Source organism: Ursus arctos, unplaced genomic scaffold, assembly GCF_023065955.2.
Source record: "Ursus arctos isolate Adak ecotype North America unplaced genomic scaffold, UrsArc2.0 scaffold_1, whole genome shotgun sequence".
Lineage (NCBI taxonomy): Eukaryota > Metazoa > Chordata > Mammalia > Carnivora > Ursidae > Ursus > Ursus arctos.
This window is the reverse complement of record NW_026622763.1, coordinates 43,042,231-43,055,486: the sequence shown is the minus strand read 5'-3', so window position 1 is coordinate 43,055,486 and position 13,256 is coordinate 43,042,231. Positions and strand designations below refer to the sequence as shown.

The 13,256-nt window shown below is 37.3% G+C and overlaps 1 protein-coding gene across 1 annotated transcript in view; it reads left to right on the top strand.

Moving 5' to 3' along the window:
- Window positions 1-13,256, top strand: part of IFIH1 (interferon induced with helicase C domain 1) — a 54,372-nt gene that overhangs the window by 13,189 nt on the left and 27,927 nt on the right. Inside the window, exon 4 of the mRNA XM_026492675.4 lies at window positions 12,418-12,501. Within this exon, the coding sequence (XP_026348460.1) occupies window positions 12,418-12,501 (84 nt within the window). The remainder of the gene's footprint in view (window positions 1-12,417; window positions 12,502-13,256) is intronic.

Here is a 13,256-nt window from a genome sequence, read left to right as displayed (position 1 = left end):
AAATCTGCGCCGTGCTGGTAACTGTTTAAGAAGTAACTCTCTGGGGGAAGGAAAGGAAGGCCTGAGCTGCCAGTACTTGCCGATCTTCACAAAGAAAAAGCTCTCGCTGAAGCTGATGTCAAACCTCCGGCCTCATGTCCCTGAGCTGGAAAGAGAGAAGCGTGAGCTCGTCATCACGTTGGCATCTCCACTCTGCAGATACAAGGGGCATAAACAGCCTCAGCGCCACAGATAATAGTGAAATCCAGGAACACGATCAGGAAGTGATGAGTTTAAGCATTCATTACTTTTGCTTTCATGTAATTTATTTAACTGTAAATTTATATAATTTAATTTTTAAAATGGCTGTGCTTAACAACCTGCTCACAAATTCCTGAAAATTTAACGATTGGCTTTTATGAGCCAAGATAAGCTGACTTCATCCCACCACTGCAAAGTTTACTACCTTCTCTCTCTCTCTTTTTTTTAAAGTAATCTCGATCTCCAATGTGGGGCTCGAACTCACAACCCTGAGATCAAGAGTCACATGCTCCACTGACTGAGCCAGCCAAGTGCTTCTAAAGTTTACTGTTTTCTACTCCGAAATGTAATGTAACTGCATTGCAGGAAATTTGGAAAACGTGAAAACATACAAAGGAAAAGTCACCCATCCTCCGGCAATGTAGATGTATTACTCTTAACATTTGGGTATCTATCCTTCTGATCTTTTTGCATAAGTGGATGTTTATACAAAATGGCATTTCTCCTGTGTTCATTAGAAACTCTTCTATAGCGTGGTTTTTAATGACTTAATAATAGTTCCATCCATTGGGTGCTCTATAATTAATAAATCAATTGTTAAATATTTAGGATGTTGAAAAATTTCTACATTGGGAATAACTCCCTTCCTATCTATATTTCAATTTAATTCTTAAAAAACAGATTACATATTTGGAACGTCTGGATCAAATGATGTTTATAATCTTAAGACATTTGATACTTAATGTCAAATTTCCCTCCAGGAACTTGTGCCAATTTACGTGCCCTTTAATAGTATCAGAGAGTGCCTATTGCCCTGAAGTCTCTTTCCCAAGAACAGATATTTCTACAAAATATCATTATTTTCAAGCCTTGTCAACTGGGTATTTTGCTACTTGAATTTGATTTTTTTTAAATTTCTAGTGGAAAACCTTTTTATAAGTGTATTCTTTTTTTTTTTTAAGATTTTATTTATTTATTTATTGAACAGAGATAGAGACAGCCAGCGAGAGAGGGAACACAAGCAGGGGGAGTGGGAGAGGAAGAAGCAGGCTCATAGCAGAGGAGCCTGATGTGGGGCTCGATCCCGTAACACCAGGATCACGCCCTGAGCCGAAGGCAGACGCTTAACCGCTGTGCCACCCAGGCGCCCCTATAAGTGTATTCTTTTTTGTTGTTACTAATTGCCTATCTATTTTTCTATTAGGGTGTTCATATTCTTCTTGCTGATTTATGTGAACTATCTAAGCACATAGGATAGCAATCCTTTCTCATAAATAGTACCAATATGTTTTATAGTTTGCCAGCTCTTCAGGCTTGTGCCTCGTTTAGGGTTTTTTCTTTTTACGTAATGCTTCTGCAGCTTTGGTGTGTATATGAATCATCGGGAGGAGTGGGTCTTACTGAAATGCGTTCTGATTCAGTAGGTCCTGTGCGGAGCCTGACATTCTTTCTCACGCGCTCCCAGGCGACGCTGTATTGCTGGTCCTGGACCACACTCTAAGTAGTGAGGTTTAACACAGAATAGCAAAAACCTGAATTCCAGAGGATTTTTTTTTTTCATTTGAGCAGCTGCGCTTTCTTTCAGAAATCCTGATCCTGCAGGAATGCCAAAGTCACTATCCAAATGTGGATTTGTCACAATTTAATAAACTTCCTTAATAGGATACCTGACATCTCTGTGGGTTACCGGTTATTTTCTAAATCCACACTAGAAAGAATCAAAGACAGGACTGAAGCTGGCAGACAATCCTGTATCTTGAATGAGGGTTTTTCATCAAAGGTTGCCAGCCACGCATCTCGTCAGCCTGTCGCTTATGTATCTACGAGGATTCTGAGTCTCAGAGTGAACAAAATTAAAGGCAAAACTTTACAAATTTTCTGTTTTCTTACTAGTGCAAAACTTAAAGTTGCATGTTGTGAAAAAAAAAAAAATCTAGCCCTTAATAATGGCCTTAGAGAACAGAAAGGGTTTTCCCCCCTCCCGTGTTCGCTCTCTCCCTCCTTCCCATTTGCCCTCTGTTCCTTTAGCTTCTTTCATTTAACAAATATTTATTTAACTACTACATGCCAGACATGCACTGTTCAGTGTTCAGGACTGCAAATACACTGGGGGCACATAACAGAGGTGGCTTCTTGCTCCCATGGGGCTTTCCACTGATGGGCATGTCAGTCAAACAGTAGTCACTGTAGAGTCGCAGTAAGTGCTAGTAACAGTCATACAGTAAATGCAACTATAGCCTCCTAACATACGCGAGTCTGAGAACATGTGGAAGTCTGGTACACTGTACAGTGATGGGAGGACCCCACCCAGTTCACAGACTTGAACGACCTTCTAGTCTGTAGGATCCTCATGATGTGTGGACTTCCCTGTGGACTTGAGAGCCAGACAGTCCAATCCATCCTGGCCCTTTTCAGAGCAATAACAAAGGGTAACTAATTCATGAAAATGTAGTTCCTTTGCTTTAGGTCTTAGACGCCACTGCTGATACACTATGGATCATTCCAAGTGTTTTGTCTATTTTCTGATTGCTCTCCAGAACTAAGAATTAAATACCCTGTAAAGCTATGGAAAGAAAGAAAGAACTTGGAAAGTACCATTAGCCCGAGAAAGTTACTGGTGTTCTTTTGATTAAAGTTTTTGCTGCAAAATTTACTGTAGAAGGATTTTGCCTATACGGGCATCCTTTTGTAGAATTCACAGTCAAAATAAAGAGGAAAATATCCCATAGTCTGTGATATGCATTTGCATAATTTTGTTTTGTGTATCTTACCGGTATAGATAATGTATAATCTTTATTTTGAATTCTAATATATAGGGTTAAGATTTCATATACAGCTCAAATATAGTCAATGCTATCAAAGTAGCATTGAAAGAAACTTATTGCTTAAGCTGCACACATTCTATAAATATGAATTTTCATATGCAGGAAGAAAAAAATGTGACTCGAATTATTTCTAATTTTAAATTGACTCCTCTAATTTTTATTTCTGAACCAGTTTCTAAAATATTTTTTTCAGTGCATAATAGTCTTGGTGCATACAAATGGTAATTATTTATAGTTTCAATGCAAAGAGTCCTTATGTATTGTTTTTTAGCCCTTTTGACTCCTTAACACACTGGATGGGTAAGATATACTACCACTAGTAACAGTAGCCTGCCCTGAAGGCAATTTTAATCCCATTTCTCCTTCCCCCTTGGGGTGATATATCAGGACTCCCTCGTCCGCGGCTCTGGAGAGTGCTTTTATCATACCTCCACACCGGGGCCTGGTATTTGTTCTTCCTTCCTCCTTCCAACTACTTCCCATTAAAAGGTGGTTAATAATGAAGATACACCAATTTTTAAAACTTGCCTTCTTCTAAATTAACACAGTGATTTCTAAAAGGATATTTGAATAGTTCTCAGACTGTTAGTAGAATTTTAATGCTGGATATTATAGTTCTGCTTGCTAAAGTCCCTGGTCATCTCTTTTAACAAGAATATACTGGAAATCTGTGCTGTTTCTGTTTGTCTAGACCACGCTCCCTAGAAAACATCAGAGGGACACAAAAGCCACATTCATTTTCTTCTATTGCAAATGTAGGTTATCTGGATCATTTTAATTCTGAAGGCTTACAGTAGAATTGATTGTACAATCACTTTTAATTTAATAATCTGCTATTATTGCTCTCTCAAAAACAAGTACTTATTTTACATCGACCTATACATTATACTATTTTAGAAATTAATGCCCTATAATAAAATAAAAGTAAAGCAAATGAGATTCAAAATAAAATAAAATTTTTATTTGTAATGAACTTACTTTGATGCAGAGTTTCACATAAAATCTCCCAGACTTCTTTTATCATTCTATGTTAGAGCTTCCTGTTATGAAACGAGAAAGTGCAAGTACCTGAGGTTGGCCAGCAGAGGGCGCTTTTACATTATAAAGAGAATGGAATTCACTGTTCAGTGTGGAAGATTATAATGTAACTGTAGAGTGTGCCATGTGTGAATATACAGTGCGCATGACTGTGAATGCATGTGTATATTTTGATTTATATATTCGTTCACGTGAAGATTTTAAAATTCCACCCCAGCTAATGAGCTTACCAACCTGCTTGTTTTCAGACTTTAATACCTTCTTTTTCATATTCCCCCATATGTTCCACTCCTTAGGTTTATCCGGTGACATTATGCTTTGGAATATATTGTGGATATATTTTGCATAGATCATGTTCTGTAGGAGGGGTTTAAAAATTGACCTTTATAAAACAGCCTCCTTCTCCCTGGCCCAATCTGTTATAGCACTTTTTTTGTTGTTGTTTTGTTTTGCCTTTTTATAGACCAAAGTCCAATCTTAGATTTGGTCTATACTAATTTCTGTAAAAATGCCACAAAATTTATCCTTGCACTTGAGGACCAGAATAATGTTTTATAGCACCAGCCTCTAGAAATTTAGAGATTTTTAGAATCTCTAGAAAAAAAAAATACCATATAGCACTGGAGACCTTAGTGGAAAAGATAATTGATATAGCAGCACATAAGATTGTGTCAGAATTACCCACACGATGACAGGATTGGCTTGACTTCAGGTAACTATCCTTTACTTCTATATTTTGCTAAATTTAGTTACATTTATTTTTGGGAACCAGAAATACTACTGAGGCAATTCAAAAGGCAAATATTAATTTGAGCTGAAAAAAAGAAAGAGAGAGAGACGGCGAGAGAGAGAGAGAGAGAGAGAAGCTGCTGTCCCTGCTCATGTCTGCAGGGTTAATATAGGTTTGTATTTTATTTAATGGTTAATATAGGTTTGTATTTTATTTAAAACCTCCCTGGAGCCATCTAGGTTAGTTATATGACTTCCAGTTGCTTAATAGTTCTGTGAGGGTTATTGTTCATGTCTCAGGATTGAGGAGATAGGTGTTTTGACTGAAAGAATCTTCCGGTGTGTAGCTAAGACACTCTGGATTCATTTTCATGACATCCCTTCATGGCTACAAACCTCAAGCACTTTTTTGTTTTGTTTTGTTTTTAGCACCATTTTAACAAAGGTGACAATTTTAATTTTAATTTGATGCTTAGGCCTTACCTTCTCTATTTTGGCACGTGAATGAGGACTAGAAGCCAGAGAGTGAGTTGGTCAGGTCTTAATAATGAGAGAACTAAGTACTGGGATATGGCCCTCACCCTCAAGGATATAACCCAGTTCCAGAAAACAAGTTCCAGGCCCCCGGAGAAAAGCAGTTATCTATCCAGAGTGAAGGAGAACCTGTTAAAGGATGAGGAGGGAAGACTTGGGAAGGAAGGAAGACGTAGAGACAGCCTCCCTAAGGAGGAAGCGGAGACATCCGTTCATCCGGTCCTGTGTTGGGTGTGTGCACAGAGGTGGTAGGCAGCATTTCAGACCGCCTGGGCCCTACGAGCAAGGCTGTAGGTGTAGGAAGATTCGAAATATGTCTGGGGTGGGGGGCGTCCTGAGGGGGGCTCTGCATGTGTGGGAGCAGGGCTTTTAAGGAAAGTCTCTGTACTTCTACTCAATTTTGCTGTGAACCTGAAACTGCTCTGAAAAATAAAGTCTACAAGACTTTACAGACTGTAATAAACACATCAAAATCCAGCTGTAGTAAACACAGCAAAATGATACAAAAATGCAGGGGAACAGTATGATTAGAGGGGAGCATTTATGGATCAATGGGAGTTACTGGGTTTCTCTATGGTTTTCAGAAATGATTTCCCTAAGGGAAAGAAGTACTCTTAAGAGTTTATCATTCATTGTTTGGACAGTTATGAAATAGTAGCACAATGAGCACCTGATCATTTCAGATGATGCTCGTAGGAGAGTCCTTCCTGGGAGCACTGCATAGCCCTGGGAGCTGGAACTGGCTGCACTGACTTGCCAGAGCCGGACGCATCCCTTGCTTCCAAGCCCCACTCCGTGATGTCACGCTGGTAGCTTGAAATTGGCCCTGGCAGGAATATTTACACCATGGAAATTAGCAGACACTTTGAAATCACGTGGGTTGTTTTGTTTGTTTCTTTGTTTGTTTTTACCTCAACGAGCCCCCTGCTGAGTATTTACCAGCACCCCCTTAAATGTGTCTCTCCCCATACTCTCCTCACGCTTGCTTAAGCCTGCTTAACTTGAATAACTCTGAGGGATGCTTACCAGCCAAAGAAGTTTCCAATTCACCTTCTATCTTGCCATCCCTAAACCTTGTTACTGCCAAGACTCACTTCCCATGTGGTCATCTGGCTTTTCACTCATAGCTGATTCCCTCTGGGACTTTTGGCCTCTGTTACTGACTGGGTCACTCCAGTCAGCATGGTTATCCCCACAACCCTGTATTCTAACAGCTATCTTTAATAGATGGAGACCCAAGTCCGAAGGCTAAAGGGTATACATGATACAATTTAAGCCAACACTATTACTTACACACAATTCAAATTTAATTCTGACTGAAACATTTCAGCAGTATACATTCTATAAACAGGAGCAAGGAGCTCCATGGATAGCCATGTGGGCCTGTGGCTCTAGGAGAGTTTTTTCTCTTTGGGGAACTCATTTCCTAGAAGCTTGGATCCAGGAGAGAATATGCAAGGTGGGTGGAGGTGGCTTCTCTCCATTCTGCGGGAACACATGTTCCCTGGCACGGAGAGCAGAATCTGACAGACCAAAATGTGAGCGTGTGTGTGTGTGTGCGCGCACACGCACAAATCCATATACATAGAGCTGAAAATAAAAGTCATCTATTTCCTCTCAAAAAAGATTAAGGATAAGTTATTTCAAAAGAAAAGGAGTGTTTGAGTGTTAGGATACTTTGCATTTTAGAAAAAAAAAAGACAAGAGGTCTTAGCAATGTGTCTGATCCAATTATAGGAGCCCACAGAAAAGCACAGAAAGATTCAAAGGAACCCACAGTCAGAGAAGATTCCAGAATAACTTTATTGGTGGTCTTGAAGAGCTTGGCTAGTATATCTCCATGAGACATTAGAGGAGGAAGGGAAAAGAAAGAGGGTGGTAAAGATGCGTCTTAGTCCCAAATGTACTCATCACAAAAAGCCTGCTTTTTCCATATGGACAATACCCAACTGGTGTTCATTTTTAAGTATCAATAAGAGCTATTGAAAAAGACAGGACCCTAAAAAAGAAAGAAGAAAAAAAAAAAGAAAGAAAAGGAAGGGTATTATTAGTAGTACGAAAGCAAGCACACTTAGGAAGCCCATGTGGTCGTTGTGGGAGTGCCCTAAGTGCACCTGTGTTGGGATCATTAGGGCTGCGGGAATTATGAAGCCAGGTGAAGGGGCATAGCTAAATAGGTGAAGCTAAAATGCATCACAAAGTCAGAACTAGAATAAACATGAAAGTACGGTGACAGGTGAAATTAGACTATTTGCAGACCTTGCAAGCACAGCCCTCAGGTGAATGCGATCTGCGGGTGCCCTTCTCCTTTCCTAATGTGCATAGAGGCCTTGCCCCTTGCACAGCTTCCGGCTCTAATGCAAAACCACTTTTCGGCAAAGAGACTGTATGACAGCCTGAGGCAAGGGGTGAAAAAGGAGAAGTATTCTGTGGAGTGAGAAATACATCTAGGTTGAAAATAGGAGGGACATTACCTGGCAGGAATAGAAGTAAGAACCAATTTGTATCCTACCTAATGAAGCTTAGCCCTTAGATTGAATAAACAAGGTACTTACCAACTAATTGTTATAATAGCATTTTCCAGCAGAGGGCATACTTTACATTGAAATAGACCTAAAAAGGCCTTCGACCAAGAGGGTTTTTCTTCATTTGAATTTTTTTAACTTCAATATTTTTGGTTTCTAAATGGTTTAAAAATATTATAAAGTATTTAAAGTCTAGAAGATGTTAAATGTGAAATTTCTCAGATTCCAGTTAATATTTCTGCCTTATTAGGAAAATATTCAAGTTGTGAATGCAAAATGAAGCATTTTTCCCATGGCTTATGGACTGGTCTTAGACACTTAACTATCATTGTACACAGAGCTGTTCTTTTTTTGTGCTGTTTACAAAATTATTACAGAAAACCCTATCTTTTAATTGGATGAGTATCGTTTTCTTTCATTCCAAAAGAGTTTGATATAAATAACTGCTTTTTTTTTTTTTAACAGTTAGAGATTACCAGCATTTTCTAATCTGTTTTGTAGCCAGCCTTGATATTTTCCCTAGAGGAAATGACACCTATAGAAAAGTTAACTAAACTTATTATATAATATAACTCCAATATTCAAAGCCCATTTAACTAGCAACTTATAAGAATTTAAGATTTGTTTCTCTTCATGATTCATGTCCTTTATCTAATGGAATCATTCTAAAAATAAATGAGAAAGGAGAAACTATTATCTATATTAAAAAAAAATTTAAGAAAAAAAAGGTTAAGTCACTTGTTAGCAGTGACTGAGCTCAGATCTGGAGACCGATCCGCTTGACTTCTTAGCACAATGTTCTTTTCATGGCAATACCCTGCCTCCAAGTGACTACTCTATTTTATCTGATCTATTTTAAAATCATAGACATGACTTTGTTCATCAGGACATAAGTCCAGATTGACATACTGTGAAAAATACAAAGAATAAAACAAAATAATCCTATATAAATCAGTTGCAGGAATTTTCGGCTTATAAACTCAATAGCCTGGTTTAATTTTGGCATCACATAATCACTTGATCTGACTTTGTGTTGTGTGTGTTTGTGTGATTTTTTTAAACATGATTTCTTTAAGTGAATGCAGAAAAAATCTCTGGGGAAGACATTCTTAATGTTATGGGAGATTCAATATATTTTCTTTTATTATTAAAGTTATTTCCTTTAGTACTTCTCTTTCTATGAAATAAAAAAATACATATCAAATGCATAAGAATTCGCTGCCTAGGAAACAAAATTATTTTTGTGTTGAGAAAGTGGAGATTTTATATATCCTCAAAATGACAAAGAAATAGACCTCTATATATTCACTTTCATTTTCATAATTATTTCTAGCAGAATTATTCCAATTAATTTTGTTTAACAAGGATGGAAGTTTTCCTCTTTTATTTGTGTGCAGAAAAGTAAATTTCAAAATTTGTGTGGATGTTTAAATATAAAGTAAATGTAAGTCTATTGATGAAATCAGAAATGTTAGCAAAATAAGACAATCTCTCTACTTTTTTCCCCTCTTGGGAAGATAAACTATTTCAAGATTGATAGAAAATTTGACATTACAATGAAAATGTCTATATGCTTTAAAACAACAACAACAATAACGAGCTTTCATTTCACTTAACACTTGGATATAGGATTGTTTGCTTGTTTATGAAGCTTCGCACAAATCATTAAAAACATTGGAATACCAGGCTTGGATTCAGAAAATGGGGACTCCTCGCTCCACGCCATTCTAGCTGTGTGATCAGGATAAATGATTTAACTTCTCTGGGCCTCGGTGTGTCATCTGTAAAACCAAGGTGATGATGGGTATCTACCACATAGGACGTTGAGGTTTAGAGTGTAATTTACATCTGTGAAGGCACCAAGCTCAGTGTCTTCCTGACACATTGCAGATTTGTTTGTAAGATCAAAATAATCCACGTAATCCACTTAATAATACCCTATTTTTGGTAGCAACTTTCTTTAATATTTATAAATTAATCACGCACATTGCACTAAACAGCTCCCCCAAACGTACATATGCTAAAGCAAAGCTTGGGGAAAACCTTGACTTTACCTATATACAAAGTACTTTTAAGATTGTTGTTCAACTGCTAGTGATTAGAGAATGAAATGAAAATCAAGTATAATTTCCATTTGTATTACACTTAATGGGAGACTTAAAGATACAGGGTCAGATTTTAGATCATACTTGTTAGTATTGTTTCGTATTTTTGGTATTATCTTCAGTTCTCATCCATATTTAAAACAACAAATGAAAGGCATATCAAAATTTACTTTTTTGCTTCAGAAATCTTAGTCTATATTTCTAGATCTACAATTATCCTTCCAATGACATTTTCCCCAACTCATTTTACACCTTGCCTTTTCCTTATAAATCTTATTCTCTTTTCATCAGTACATCTGCCCAAAACGCTCTTCTGCTTGACAGTTCTATCCCACACTCGCCTCTAAGCTTCTAACAAGGCATACCTCTGGGAATTGCAAAGTGCCATATTTAAAATCTCTCAGTGAGATATACAGGTTTTCCCGTGTGATCATAAGGGATTCCTCAAATCTGAGTTTGAGAGCTAATCTACGACAACTGGTAGGCACAGTATTTTCACATTAGTATATTTATGTTGTGCTAATATACTTAAACAGTACGTATGTCCATTGAGAATTTTTCTACAAATTTCTTATCAGCTTTCTTTTAACTTTTAAGAAAGATGTCTTACATATTTGATTGGCATGGGCTATAATTCCATTATATTTCCCTCTGACTAGGCTTATCCAAGTGGGAAGGGAGATGTCACAGATGTCTCAGACGCTCAGGGAGTACTAGTCAGCAATAAAAAGGAACAAATTACTGATAGAAACAACGTGGATGCATCTCGAACGTCTTACGCTAAGTTGAAGAAGTCGAACGGAGGTTACGTACTGTGTGAATCCATTTATTAACATTCTGAAGAAGGCACAACTGTAGGGACAGAAACTAAATCAGGGACTACTAGGGGGCAGCAGGAGAGAAATGACAACAAAGGGGCCTGAGGGGGCTTCTGAGGTGATAGAAAAGTCTTGCTTGTGATGGTGGTTGCAAAACTGTATACATTTGTCAGACTCATCAAACTAAACCTACCTAAAAGAACCACCTAAAAGGAGTGATTATAAAGATAGATAAAAAGATAAATTAAACCTCAATGCACCAACTTAAAAAAATAACTGATTAAGGAAAAAGAAAATACTTGTAGTTTTGAGGAGTTGTACACTGTCTCTCTCCAGAGACGTTTTATTGATAATAAACTATGTGCGTTTTTCAACCATTTCTATTTCTAGCCCTAAATGTGTGACACTCGGACTAGTTTTAGGTGGCGAAAGGCTACCTTAATGTAATTTATTTAGTGCATTTGGAAGCTTTAGCATGAAATGATAATTATGTAACAAGTGTAAATATTATGAAATGTTATTAATTGTAAGAAGAACATTATTTAATGGAACTCGTGCCCCAATAATATGCCAAGTCCTTGATTTTTATTTCATTTTCCAATCATCAGCAATTGAGCTACAGTGCTAAGAGCTTCTTGTACCTAACATTACTTAGTGGTTATCAAATTCTAGGAGGCGCATTGTACTAGCCCCACTTTAACTAACGGCGAGCCAGGCTCAGAGCAACCTCAACAGCAAATTTCACAAGTCCTGATTCCAGAGCCGACGTTTGTTGCCATCTTTCATTTACTTTTACGAGTTTAGCAATAGTTCTGATCCTTGTGGATAAGATCGCATAAGTCCTTGGCAATAAACTATAAAGAGGGAAGTCTTCCCTAGAGGGAAAAAAAAAAAAAGATTTTCAAAAGGAATTGATACTGAGTACTGAAAACCAGTCATCAGGATTAACAAATTAAGGGAATGCTCTTGCCGTCCATCGTAACTGTCACTTTTTGATGAAAGCTTAGGTTAATTGTAGTAAAGGAAAACATTTATTTCCAACCTCACAGAAGCTTCCAGTACGACTGCAATGCCAGGCTTTAAAGAGATTCTTTTCGAGAAAATTCTTTTCGAGATTTTTAAAGTTATGCTTATCACTGAACTGTTATTTTCATAACCAATTAATAGAACCACGTACTTGATTAACTTTCCATACTTTATTAATTCCCTATCATATTACGTTAAAATAACTCCGTGGTTACTATAGAGCACTTTTTGTTTCAATGCCATTATCAAGCCTAGATTTTCTTTTCTTGGACAAAATTTCCATGTGGGGGGACAACAAAAGCCATCAATGTTTACAGGTCTGTAGTTGCTCTCACGTCGGACGTGCGGTGCTTCAAGTAGGTTTATGTGTTTGATTCGCTCCCCAGCAGCTGCTCATTCATGGCGGAGTCTGTAAATGGTGCTTGCCAGAAATTCTTACCTTTTATTCCTCATCGTCTGGGTGTGCCTTTTCCACTTGCATTGAACTGTATGCACTGTGTGCTGTAGAGGTGTGCAGTTAAAATACGTTGATTCTCAGAAATATTTTAAAAATATTTTAAAATGTTTTCCTTTGCAGAATCAGACACAAGTTTGGCAGAAGGAAGTGTCAGCTGCTTAGATGAAAGTCTTGGACATAACAGCAACATGGGAAGTGATTCAGGTACTGCCTAACTGTTGTGTAAACTTAAAAAGTGTGAAATAAGACGCCATATAGTGGAAAGCATGGGGGCTGTTCATACCCTCCCTAATGGATTTATGCAATTAAAGCAATTCTTTTCTACAGTTGAAGTCGTTTTGGAACTTTGCCATTCACTTTCTTTAAAAGTACAACTTATAAAAGTCTTAGACTCAAGCTCTCTCGTTTTTGATCCAGTCCTTATCTTTTTGGTGCAGATAAGAGCATGCATATGCCACATTCCATAGAGTTAGGTCATCTCTTATTTTTGCTATCTGTTTCAGTTAATTGGACTGCATTTAAGTCATGTATTTGGTTTGGTATGTGTGTTCCCGTGCCCTGCTTTTTTTTTTTTTTTAATTAAAAAAATTTCTCATTTTAAATGAGAAGAATTAATACTGTCAATAAGATGATTATGACTCTAGGTTAACCGCAGGTAACAAGAGTCCTTTTATTTTTTATGTATTTTTAAAATTTTATTTAAATTCAATTAATTAACATATAGCATATTATTAGTTTTAGAGGTAGAGTTTAGTGATTCATCAGTTGCATACAACACCCAGGGCTCATTCCATCACATGCCCTCCTTAAGGCCCATCACCCAGTTAACAAGAGTCCTTTTAAAATGAAAAACTAAAAATTACACATGTAGTTAAAAGAGTTTCAATTTGTTTAAATATCTCTTACAGAGAAGTCAAGTTTCCAAAAATATTTTTGTCACTAAATGAGGACTGTATCAG